Source organism: Armigeres subalbatus, chromosome 2 (assembly GCF_024139115.2).
Source record: "Armigeres subalbatus isolate Guangzhou_Male chromosome 2, GZ_Asu_2, whole genome shotgun sequence".
Classification (NCBI taxonomy): Eukaryota; Metazoa; Arthropoda; class Insecta; order Diptera; family Culicidae; genus Armigeres; species Armigeres subalbatus.
Window position 1 is genome coordinate 15,936,154 of NC_085140.1, and position 13,748 is coordinate 15,949,901.

The 13,748-nt window shown below is 37.8% G+C and overlaps 1 protein-coding gene across 18 annotated transcripts in view; it reads left to right on the forward strand.

Annotated features, from left to right (window-relative positions):
- Nucleotides 1-13,748, forward strand: part of LOC134217962 (glycogenin-1) — a 165,915-nt gene that overhangs the window by 48,152 nt on the left and 104,015 nt on the right. For 10 of the 18 annotated variants that reach the window (XM_062696811.1, XM_062696814.1, XM_062696813.1 and 7 more), the window contains exon 5: nucleotides 9,820-10,689. The exons of 4 other annotated variants lie outside the window; for them this stretch is intronic. In XM_062696811.1, the coding sequence (XP_062552795.1) occupies nucleotides 9,820-10,689 (870 nt within the window). Of the gene's footprint in view, nucleotides 1-9,041; nucleotides 9,461-9,819; nucleotides 10,690-13,748 lie in introns of those variants that run through there. 4 more of the 18 variants (XM_062696820.1, XM_062696821.1, XM_062696812.1 and 1 more) reach the window with 3 other exon arrangements.

Consider the following 13,748-nt stretch of genomic DNA (forward strand, 5'->3'; position numbering starts at 1 on the left):
AAGCTTCTGATAGTTCAGTCAAACCACTACATGTTTCACGAAAAAAGGCAATTCTGCAGCGCATACCAGAAGTCTTAACAACTAGAAAGATGCTCAGCAAGCCATAAGCAAAACGCCCTTCAATAGAAGTCGTCAATGCGTCTGGCGAACCTCTTGGGCAGATCGGTGAGTTCCTTTTTAAAGAAAGCAACAATGGCGTCATGGTTAAAAAAAAACAAAATGCTTCATAACCTCCGTTCTTCCGTATCTCAATGTTTTAGGCATCGAATGAATTGAACTCTCCAACCTCTGATCAATGCCATTTTCCGCAATCAAAGAACTTTTGAAATAAAAAAAACACCCAAGTTTTCGAATAATCGTTGGGTCACTGCAACAAAACCAAAGTGAAGCTTCTCATGAAACCTGAAGTAAAATTCTTTTTCTGTTCCAAAACAACGGTTTCCTTCAATCCTCTTGCACTAGAAACTGGGAGTCATTCTGAATTCCAAACTGATTTGTGCGATCGGAAAGGCAACCAGTGCCTTCTGGATATGCTCAAAAACATTTGGAAGAAAATGGGGCTTCAGACCAAAAATGATTTATTGGATCTATATTTCCATTATGCGTTCAAATCTGACATATATGGTGGCCAAAAACAAAAAGAGGCTACTAGAATAAACTTGCGAAACTGCAAAGGTTAGTATCAATTGCTGTAACGCGAGCAATGCGTAGCAGTCTTCCAAAATAGTTAGATGCAATTCTAAATGTGCTATCGTTGCATGAATTCGTGCAGCGGGAAGCGGTAAAGAATATGCACAAACTTAAACGATTGAAGTTATTCAAGTCATGGCCACATGAGAATTTCACAAAATTTCCAATATGGTCCAGTGATGAATATTAATAGAGACTGTGGAGAACAATGACACTTCTTATAACGTACGTGCGCCATCACGTATGGATTGGGAAGTCGAAGGTCCCGCTGTTCGAGACGGTTCCATAAAATTATATATCGAACAAAAACGGGAGCTGGTCCTGGGATAGCGATCATAGTAGCAATGGGAAACTATCCAACAGTGTTCCAAGCAAATATTTTTGCCATAATGAAATGTACTAATGTCTGTCTAGAGTGGAAATATAGACATTTGTTTTGCAACTATTTGTATTTTCATTGAGTAGCTTTGAGGATTTCGGGATAAAATTCCAAGATCCGAAGATGTCTGAGGAAGACGAACGGGCTCTGGACATAATGAACCGAACCCTGAAGCGTTGTGATAACCATTTCGAAGTGGGACAGTTATACAAGTATAACAACTTTGCGTTCCCCGACAGTAAACCGCAAGCGTTGCGTCGTTTGCAGACAATAGAGAAGAAGATGGATGCTGATTTACAATTCGCCGAGAAGTACTGCCAGAAGATCCAAGAATATTTGGACAAAGGATACGCTCGCAAGCTGAAAGAAGAAGAGATAAAAGACACCTGCAATACTTGGTATCTCCTACAACTAGTTTAGGCTGGTAATGGATGCCAAAGCAAAGTCCCATGGTTTTTCACTTAATGATCTCCTACTGGAATTTTGTGAGATTTTGTGAAAAAACGAGTCGGTTATATACATATTATCCATTTCTACATAAAGGAATCATACGGATGAGAGGACGGATTCAATATAGCGAAACGGCTTTCGATATAAATAATCCGATAATTCAGCCGAATATTGATGGCTTTACAACCCTATTAATTAGGATGTACTATATTTCAAATGGTCTCCAAGGAATGGAAACAGTGATCAATAACCTACGGCAGCGCTATAGGATTCTTCACATGAGATCGCAAGTACGGAAAGTAGCAAGGGTGTGTTTGAAATGTCGAGAATTTCGTGCGCAACCAAACGTAACACAAATGGGTGATTTACCTCATGACCTGGTGTTTTTGCATTTTGTTATACAGGTAACGATTATTGCGGTCCTTTAACGGTAAAAGTAGGAAGACACTTGGAGAAACGTTGGGTTGTACTATTTACCTGTATGACCACCCGAGCAGTTCATCTAGAAGAGGTACCATCTTTGGATACCGCCAGTTGTATCATGGCAATGCGATGCTTCATGGCGGTACGTGGAGTGCCGAAGAAATTATTTACGGACAACGGTACTAATTTTACTAGAGCAAACAACGAAATGAAGAAAAATATTGCACAACTGGACCACCGACAAATATACGAAACTTTGAGCGTGAGAGGAGTAGATTGGTCCTTTATACCTCCTGGAGCTCCTCATTTCGGTGGCTGCTGGGAGCGGCTAGTACGTTCCGTGAAGACGGCTCTGAAAGTAATGCTGAAGGAGCGCTACCCAACAGATCTTGTTCTTAGAACAGCGTTGTGTGAAGTTATGAATGTTGTGAATAATCGTCCGTTGATTCAAATATCTGAAGACCCTCAAGACACAGAACTTTTGACCCCAAACGTGCATCTTCTGGGACGCATCAACCACATGCAATACGATCATCAGTTCGATGAACGCGATCTAGATTGCAGCTTACAAACATGCACAAGTGTATGGAGATAGATTTTGGAAGAAGTGGATATCTACATACAGACCAGAACTTATTAAGATGAATAAGTGGCAGGACAATAGAAACCATTATGAGGACAAACCAGGAGATTTGGTAATGATTGTCGATGAAGGTATGCACAGAGGATGCTGGCCGAAGGGATTGATTGAAAAGGCATTCTATGGTTCAGATGGCAAAGTAAGGACGGTGCGGTTCGTACCTCACAATAAACCTACACAAGACCGATAAATAGACTAACGCAAAATGAACTCCCCCAAGAAATTATGACGTTTGAGCGGGTCGCATAATGAACGCAAAATGAATCCTTTGTTCGAGTGGATCAGACCTGCTCAAAAGTCAAAAATCCATCAGGTGAGTGGAATTCTGGATGAACTCCTGCATACGGGAGAAGGCGTAGGAGCACTGAATCCTACCCCAACATGTGCGACATCTTGGATTTGGTTCTTAAAACTGTAAACAACATTGTTAATTCTCTACCACCTTTTTGTTATGGCGAGGTGCAATTTTTATGCACACTTTTGTTTTCGATATTTTATCAAAATTAAACACTCAATCATGTGCAGCAATATAACGATGTGATATTATGCTTGAGATACCTGCTTGATTTTCTTAGGGACTCGAAAAGCAATTTATTTGCAGTAACTGACCGAATATAAAAATGTTCACTCTTAACGATTGCGCCCTTAACACCGGTTCTACTTAAGCTTCGATGCAGAGTACACGTGAGCTTTGTTCACCAGTGACAGGCGTATGAGGCCCTTGGCCTGCATAGGTCTTTAAGCCTTATTCTTTCTGCAGAGCAATTTCATTACTTGTTCGGGATGTGATGTTGGGAACAAAATCCAATCATAGCAACCATAGACTGATAATTTGCTAGGCTACTGAGTGCTATGACAAAAATTTGAATTATAATGCAAGACATCAAAGCAATCATAGAATCTAAGTATGTTGCTAGGCAACGCGGTAGGAAGCATCTCAAATTTAGCCTTAGGTATTTTAAAGCAAGCGTGATGTAAAGAGAACACGTGAAAAATTAGAATAAGAGATACTAGATACTACTTTAGATATAATACTAGAATAAGGGATCGCAAGCGAAGACGCCATCTTATTTTCAACGGAACCGTTAAAAGCGGTTCCAATTGATCCTTGTTTACTATTTGTTTCCATAAGAAACAACAAAAATCTCTAATAGGATTAGAGTGATGGTGAGAGCTTGAATTTATTATTGTCAGGTTTTTTTATGACTGATTATGCTCAAATTTGGCCTTAAAACATTCTTTTTGCACATCAAAGTACATATTGTGGCCAAATTTACAAAGTTTGGCTCGACAAAAACCCCTGCCAATAATAATAATAGGAACAAAAACCTGCCAAAGCCGTTCTTTTTTCCCTGACTCAGAAATGATTTATATAAATCATTGTTGTTTCGGTATATTTTTCAAAAATAAAAAGAACGATCGGGACGTGATAAAATCCGGTAAAAAACGTGATAAAATCGAGGGTAGACAAAATCGGATCGATACTGTATGTGTGCTTGGTCAAGATTTTCATTAAAAAATATTAATATAAAAAAAAGGAACTTTATTTTATAATTATGATTTCCAACCAAACTTATGTTGCACAAACTTTTAAGCTAACCATCTAGGTATTTCGTAGATCTCAATGTATAATATTTTTTAGTGTCAAGCAGTCCATATAAACATCTTTTAATTTTACGAGTTCGTCCAACTTGTGTTTTTATCTGGGCCACATATTCTACTATCTCCGCGGGTACCTTTTCCTTCTTTTGCAACAAATACAGCACACAATAAAGAATTTCTCTTCAGTACTCCTGAAGAAATATCCTTTTGGTAAATCCGAAAAAATTCTTTCGGAAATTTGGAAAGATTTATTTTTGTGTTTTTCAAATTTTTTGGAATTCAAAAAAAAAACTTTGGAAATTTCATAGAATTGCCCTTCTGAAATTCATTTGAAAATTCCGAAGAATTTTAAATTTAACATTTTCGAGAATCCGAAGAACTGTCCTTTAGAATTTCAAAAAAAGAAATTTTCTTCGTAAATTCCAAAGAATTTCACTTCGGATAAGAATTTCGCTTTCTTTCAAAAATTTCAAAAAAAAATCCTTCGGAAATTCCTTCCGAGGACTGCCCTAGGAAATTTCGAATATTTTCCCTTTGGAAATGTCGAAGAATTGACTTTTTAAAGTTCCAAAGAATTTACCACCAGAAATTGCGAATAATTTCCCTTCTGAAAATCCGACGATTTTTCCTTCGGAAATTTCAAAGATTTTCGTTTCGTAAATTCCTAAACACTTTTCCGTAAATTCCTAAGAATTTCATTTCATTTAAAAAATTCTGAAGAATCTTCTTTCGGAAATCCCAAAGAATCTTCTTTTGAAATTCCGAAGAATGTCTTACGGAAATTCCCAAAAATTTCAATTAGGAAATTTCAAAGATGTTCCTTTCGGAAATTTCGAAGAATTTCTTTTCGGAAATTTCCATGAAATTCCTTTTGGAAATTATGAAAAATTTCCCTTTGTAATGGTTGATGAAGATCTAATCCCCCGGATCGAAACGTTGGCAATGATCCAAAATTATCAACGTTCAGGGTGGTATATATCGGTGGCCCAACGGCTGAAAGTTTTAAGAGTGTTGGTGAGTGTTTTGCCGTTGCAACGGAAAAAATTCTATCGGAAAATTTGGCCATAAAGTAAACCAGGAATCAGCTAAGCTGTTTCGCATTTTTTTTGGAAGTAAATAAAATTTGAGCAAAATGTTGAAAAATTTTCAATGAAGGGATGTGTTGTCAGTATACAATACGACGGAATCTTAGTACTGCATGAGAAATGGCCTTCTAGCAATACTTCACCGATTTCGACGGACATTTTATTTTTGTTTTGTTAGTTGCCATATGGAAACCGAATCGTGAACATTTTGCCATAAGAAAACCCGAAAGTTCACTGGTGTGTACAAAATTCACCAAGCTCGGATTACCAACACAACTACAATATCTTCCCACCTGTAATGTAGAGCCCTGATCAACGTTTCTCATGTGACTGAAAAACCAAAAATCCTGTACATTCAAAGTTATCATTGCCTATATGCTGGTATTAAGCCACCCGGTGTGGAAATTAATTTACCATGCCTGGAAACTTGATTATGCATATAGCATGTACAACATGTGACAGATTTGATTCGGAAAAGGTATTGGAGAGTAACCGCCCTTCGGTGGGGCTTCTTGATCCCAATGAATTCCCAAAAATCCTGATTATTAACAACAAACCCAGTCGAAATTCTTACAAAATTCTAAAGGGTTATTCTTAGGAACTCCCTAAGGGAAGAACTTAGATTTTCGAAGGGGGAGTTCTTCCGAATTTTAGGCGGGAAATTCTTCGGAATTCCCAAATGAATTTTTCGGAGTTTACAAAGGGAAATCCAAAGGAAAAGTCTTCAAATGGGACTTTTTTTCGGAATTTCTAAGAGGAAAGTCTTTAGAACTTTAATTTTTCGGAATTTTCAAAGGAAAACTTTTTAGAATATTTTATGGTAAATTCATTGGAATTTCCGAAAGAAAAATCTTCGGAATTTCAGGAGGATAATTTTTCGGAATTTCCTAATGGACATTTTTAAATTTCCAAGTGAAATTCTTTGAAACTTTCTAAAGGTAATTCATCAGAATGGTAGAGAAATGTAAAGAAATGTTTGGACTTTGAGAAGGAAAAATTTTCGATTTTCGGAAGGAAATTCTCTCGGGATTTCCAAAGATTTTTTTTTCGGAATTTCCGAAGGAATTTCTTAAGGAAAGTTGTCCTGAATTTCCGAAAAGAAATTCTTTGCAATTTTCAAATGGTATTTTTTTCCGGAGATTTCCGAAAGATAATTCTCTGGAATTTTCACAAGAGAATTACCGCAGGACTTTTTTTTGGGATTTCTGAAACAAAATTCTTCGCAATTTCCGTAAAAAAATTCTTTGGAATTTTCGAATGAAAACTCTTTGGAAAAAGGTTCTTGCTTTGGAATTTCCGAAAATTATTCGGGATTTCCGAAGGAAGTTCACTCGGAATCTATGAAGGGGAGTTCTTCGGAATTTACAAAAGAAAATTCTTCGGAGTTGCCAAAGTTAAATTTATCAAAATTTCGGAAGGAAAAATAGACGGAAATTGTTCGGATATTTTAAGGAATTTTTTTTTAAATTTTTAAAGGGGTATACTTTGGAATTTCCGAAACAAAATTCTTCGGAATTTGAGAAAGAGAGATTTTCAAAATTTTTAAAGAGAAATTGTTCGAAGTTTACAAAGGGAAACTTTTCGGAATCTCCAAAGGGGAAATTTTTCGGAATTTCCGTTGGGAAAACCTCCGGAATTTCCGAAGGCAGTTTTTCGAGTTTGAAGAAATTATTTGGAAGGATAATTCATCGAAACTTTCAAAGGGAAATTCTTCGGAATTTCCAAAGACAAAGACAAGTTAAATTTTTGGGATTTCCGAAGGAAAATTCTTCGCAATTTCCGAAGAAAAAACTTCGGAATTTTCGAATGCAAACTCTCTAGAAACGTCGTCGGATTTTCCTAATGAAAATTGTTCTTGTTGTTTCTAAAGGTCATTTCTTTGGAATTTCCGAAAGAAAATTATTAGAAATTTCCGAAGAGAGTTTATTCGGAAGCTCTGAAGGGGAGTTTCCATTTTTCAACATTTCCATTTTTCAACATTTCAGAAGTAACAATCTACGGAATTTCTAAAGACAAATTGTTTATTCGATATATCCAAAGGGATATACTTCGGAATTTCCGAAGCAAAATCTTCGGAATTTGAGAAAGAGAAATCTTCGTTATATTTAAAGAGAAATTGTTCGAAGTTCACAAAGGGAAACTTTTCGGAATCTCTAAAGGCAATTTTTGGAATTTCCGTTGGAAAAATCTCCGGAATTTCCGAAAGGGAGATTTTCGAGTTTCCATAGGAAATTTTTTGGAACTTTTAAAGGATAATTTATCGCAACTTTCAAAGGGAAATTCTTCGGATTTCCCAAAGAGTCCTTTGGAATTTCTGTAGGATTTTTCGGGATTTCCAAAGGAAAATTCTACTCAATTTTCGTAAAAAAATTCTTCGGTATTTTCTTTGGAAACTCCGAAGGAAAATTCTTCGGAATTCCCGAAGAGAAATTCGTCAGATTTTCCTAATGGAAATTTTTCTGAATTTCCGAAGGAATTTTTTTTTCGGAGTTTCTAAAGATTATTTCTATGGAATTTCCGAAAGAAAATTATTCGGAATTTTTATGGAATGTCTGAAGGAAAGTTCTTCGGAATCTACAGAGGGAAATTGTTCAGAATTCCTTAATTGAAATTCTTAATTGAAAAACTTCAGAAGAAAAAAATCTACGAAATTTCTAACGAGAAATTGCTCGGAATTTCTGAAGCGAAATTTTTCAGGATTTCTGAACCGAAATTCTTCGGAATTTTCGAAGGGATATATTTCGAAATTTCCGAATTAAACTCTTCGGAATTCGAAAAAGGAAAATCTTCGGAATTTTCAAAGAGACATTGTTCGAAATTTTTGAAGGGAAACCAAAAGGTAATTTTTCAGAATTTTCGATTTTCCAAGGGAAATTCTTTAGAATCTTCAAAAGGAAAAAATCCATGAAAAGTGCTTCAGAATTTCCGAAGGAAATGCGTCGGAATGTAGAATTTTTTTTTGGGTTTCCAAAGGACAATTCTTCTGAATTTTCGAATGAAACTCTTTGAAAATTCTGAAGGAAAGTTCTTCGGAATTTCCGAAGAAAAATCCTTCGAAGTTTCTTAAGGTTAATTCTTCGGAATTTCTGAAGAATTTTTTTTTTCGAATTTTCATTTTCAGAATTTCCGAAGGAATTTTTCTTCGGAATTTCCAAAAGTCAATTCTGTGAAACTTCTGGAAGAATTTTTTTTCGGAATTTAAGATGGATAAATCTTCGGTATTTTCAAAAAGAAATTGTTTGGAGTTTTCAAGGGGAAATTTTCCGGAACCTCCGAAGGGAATTGCCAGAGGAATACTCTGAAAGGAAAATTCATCGGAATTTCCAAAAGAAATCTTTAACCCGCGGATCGAAATGTTGGCAATAATCCAAATAATCTCCTTGCTTATTTATTGAAGAACAGTAATTGTTGAGAAAATCTTATTTTTTTAGAATTTTGATGTATTTTAGGTAAGCTATTTGAAATTTTCTCATACATAAATGTAGGAAACGAGTTCAATAATTAAAGTAAATGTGTTGTTAAATAATATGATCAAGTCATAATTATAGTTAAAATAACAAACGATACACCAACAAGAAAGTTATATGCAATGGTAGAACAGATAATTTTGAAGTCGCGGAAAGCCCGGGAAGCAAACAGCAAGTCAGAGTTAATAAAAGTTATTTTGCAAAAGGCTCGGTCCAGTCCCACTCCGAGAACCCGTAGAAATCTTGTTCCTCCTACTGTTCAATCTATACCCCTCGTGTATCATTTCGCACACCTTTACCCGCAGGCCGGCCTGGCCGGGAGCATATCCAACGTCAAGCTCGGTGAGCCCCGCAGCCCCGAACAGGCCAGTTCGGAAGAGCGCATCCGTCGCCAGAGCTGGGAACTGGGCAACGCGGACTATGCCGGGAGAGACGCTTTCAAGAACATCTGGGACCGCATCCAGAGAACGATGGACGACTGATTTTGCGTTCGAGATTTTTTGTTATATTGCTTTCTTTTTCTCATCGAGTAGAAAATGATGCTGAATAACGCGCGATTTCACATCTAGAAACTTTGTTTTGTTGTAGCATATTTTATTATATTATTCGTTTTGTAGTGGTTTATTGAAGCATTTGCAATTCATGTTACTTTCGGGTGAATAGTTATATTATTATTCTATATTCCTAATAAATGGTGTTACTGAAGCAAGCAAAAACGCAAAAATTGAAATTGTCATCCTATTTTATCACACTGATGGACGGGACTGAAAGATAGGGTCCGCGGTTAATTTTTATGTTGAGTATGAAGTCGTTTACTATTTTCCAAATCGAAAAAAGCTCCGCAGAAATGCAATTTTAGGAGCAATCTGCTGGCGAATTGTGAACTTTATTTTACCGGTCCCTATCGTGGATGAATATCAACCAATTCTTTGTAAACACTTATTCCACGAGCTTTGAATTTTAGATTGACTTACCCTTGTAAAATTTGTACAAAAAAGAAACTCTTACACTCAAATACACCCAACCTGCTTACGTTTTGTGTTTGTGCCTAAGAATATTGTTCCCACCTTGTTTCTATAACAGCAAAAAACATTCAGTAACTGGATCAAACCCAGCCAGGTCAGTACTATTAGCAATGCGTACCGGTCATCCGGTACCGGAAGCTTCTACACTGGCGATTACCATGGCGGCGATCATTTGGGTGGTGGCGGTGGCGATCACAATGGTAATTATAACCCTAGCACTACTCCGGCACCGGGCTCGGGAACTGCGTTCCATCCGCACTGGGATCAGTTCGTTCCCAGCTATGATGCGACAATTGAGTACGCAGATCCCTGGGAGGAGTACCTCCGCAAGCAGGAGGAAGAGCGCGATCGCCTGGCCCGCGATCAGCAGAAGCGTGAGGAGGAGAGACTGTATTATCAATATCTTGACAACCAAAGGTTGCAGGAACAGCATCGGCGCGATCATGAACACTGGCAGCAGCAGCAGCAACAGCATCACAGTCAACCTCATCATGATCATCAACACCATCATCATCATCATCACCATAATCAAGAGCACCATGACCATCATCAGCATCATCACCAGCTTGAGCATCACCACGGCGATCATCACGGTCATCAGCAAGATGCTAATGTTTTTCAGAGCACAGAACAGTGGGTAGAACACGTGCACAGACACGATCATGGTGGTCACTGGGATCCGGAACCGTGGCAACCGGACAGTTCACAGCAAGAAAGTGGTGGTGGTGGGTGGGGCAGCGGCCACGACGAACATCACCAACATCATCATCAGCAGCAGCAGCAGCAGGAGGGCGATCACGGTCGCCATGTAGAAAATCGTGATCACGGGGCTGGTAGTGGTGGCGGTGGCGATCATCAGGAATCACAGCAGGATCATCATCATGAACAACAAGAGCAAGATCAACATTCACATGGTGGTGGTGACGGGGTAGGTAATCCGTTTCCGTTTATGACTAATGAATGCGTTTTTTCGCGGGTTCTCAGACGCTTCGCCACTAATCAAACGATCGTTACTGTTTTTTACAAATCTTTAACACCATTTAGTTGCATGTTTGACGATTAACAAGCTGTAAATTGTTGTAAATATTCAGTTGATTTAATGTTAAGTTTGATTACTTCAACTTACTTCTTATTGCTGTTGCATGCATGTCACAAATACACACCCGGGATCGAAAATCATCGTCACAGGACAAAAAAAATAAAACATTGTTTTGACATGGATTTGATTTGCATCAAATATCAATGCTCTCGTAGTAACCGGAGGTAGGAGAATACAGAATAGAAATAGTTTATAGTTGGTTTAAATATTTCCCTGATTCCTTTTCCTCTCTGTTCTATGCCATAGTTTAAAAATGTTCCTTTCGATCAAAAATTTCAACCTTCGGTGTACACGAATTCAAGTGAATATTGATATAATTTTCAATGGTTGGTTGGATTGTGAAAGTCTCATCTGCATTGGAATCATTTGGTTTGATTGGTGTTTTCCATATGAAAAAAAAAATGAAACTAATTTTGTGTAAGAAAAATATATTCTTCTAAATTTAAATTAAATCTAAATTCTTCGTATTTTTTTCCGATAACACATTAATAGAAATTGATTTGATAATAACTTTTACTTCAAGGAGCCTTAATATCATGTACTATTGGTATTTTTAGTTCTTATCTATTTTATAGGCCGTCTATTAAAATAATAGTTGAAACCATTACAACTTTCTAACACATATGCTCTGACAATAGATTTCATATTGACACTAACTGTGATAATTTGCACTGCCCTGAATTTTGTAATAGCGATAATCAATATATATTTATAGTTCAGCGCCGTTGTCACACATTTTCAAACCGTAAACCATAGCATACATAATATCTTTAGATCTAATCAAGATAGTACAAATGTATTATAGATGTTAAATTTATAACGAACTGCCACAGGCAGGCAGTTTAAATTTCATTTCTTGTACCATTCTTCTATGTTCTATGATTCTTTGTCCGACTGTCGTTGTTACTAGAGGCCGAGTGTACCTCTGCGTCTCCACGGTAACCGATATTGGGTTAGTTAAAAAGGATATTTTATCTGGTTTCACTTCATTAAGTGATGCAATCTAAATATGAGACGAGATATTAATATGCGCATTGAAAATATTCTACTCACGTTGCTCCTCATTAAACCGACATAAATACATAAATACGACCAAACGCGCACTAATAAATTTGTTCATCGGCCACACAAAGCAGAATGAATTATTTTAGATGATTGCGCAACGCAACACGATCAAACAGGCACTGATTAATGAAATACCAAATTTTCAAAACGACCTATCTGCTTTTGTAAACAAACATTCAAACGTCGATTTTTTTTGCGAATCTGAGAGCACGCCCACGCAAACCAACACCACAGACAAACAGACGGAAAAATATCGTCCTTCGCTTTTCAGAAAACACTACTGCCATCTGTTATCAGAATCGCGAGAAACACAGTCGGCCATTATTATTTCCCATTTGACGTTTGCTCCTAACGCATACATCTATATCAATCATCATCATCATCGTCATCAACACAGAAAACATTCAGCAGCATATACACTAATCAAATGTCAAAGCGATTGAACACTAGCGCCTCTCTTGGCACAATCGCGTAGCACAGATGTATTTCAAATCAACCGTTGAACACGTGAACGATGTTGAAATGAGAAGTGTTACGTCTGTTTGTCTGTGCCAACACCATCAACACGTAACGTAGGTAGAGGCTTCTGTTACCTGTTGATGGTGTTAATTTGCGTGGGTGTGCCCTCATATTCGTCAAATCGCTGTTTGAATCTTTGCTTACAAAAGCAGATAAGTCGTTTTGAAAATTTGGCATTGAATTAGTTTACCGGCCGCACACTGATTAAGGACAAGCCTCCCGGAATCGAAATTTAAATCTACTCGCATTTTCAAGTGCGTCGCAGCATGCGTGGAGTAATGAAAATGACAGTTGTGCGTTGCTTCCGTATTGAGTGGCGTGCCCTTGAAAACGCGAGTAGATTTAGTTTTGTATTTTGAGAGGCTTGTTGGGACTTTTTTTTTCGAGATCGTTTTTTTAATGTTACGGTGACTCGGGGAGGCACTACACACCGTGTTATTTTTCCTATCCTTTGTCTCTTTCTAGCATTGCCACCTCGTAATTTTGGAGTGGCCTCCATTATCTCCAATTTTGGCCAAATTATCTAGGACTGTCGTTTAAACGCTTAGCGGACCGATTCCTTGGGGCTTGATTCGTCATTCCACCACGTAGCATAGTCGGCGACGTTGAGTTTGCTTGGGTTGTATCTACAAATGGACGGTATCTCCGGTGTTCCGATCGAATCCACGCCAACTTCACTCCGGAGTTTGACATAGAAAATCTAATAAACAAACAGCTCTCTCGTATGCCATAGTATTTGCTTTGGCGATTCTCTCCATTCGAATCCTTCTTTCGAGTGTATCCACCTGATAAGAAGTCGTCAACATTACGCTTCTTTCAAAATTTAGTGGCTGACGAGGCGCTTGCGGCTCCAAAGGTAAGAAAGTTCATCTTGTACTGCTGTACATGTTGTGCTGACTTTTAGGACTATCACAGGAAAGATACATCTGAGCCGGACAGTCGTGTTTGATTGCTCTTGCTTGATGAAACATTTCTTTGACGTTACCGCTTACACGGCCAACGGATACTGCCGAAACCGAAACTGCTCGGACCGGAATGCGTAAGTCATGTGCAGGTAGAAGGTTGGAGTTCCATCGACTTTTACTGCTTAGTGCCAACTCAAATCAATTTCTCCCGGCTTTTAAGGTTACTAGGCCTAATGGCAAATTCCATATCCGTCTGGGATCGGGCTTCGACAGCTCGATTAGTATACCCTTTTCTTCAGTATTCGATAACTGGAGGGTGGATTTTTTTTGAGGAGCGAATCTCGAATCTTTCGCCTTTTCGAGGCACTCTATCTACGAAGTCGGATCTCAACAGCAGGC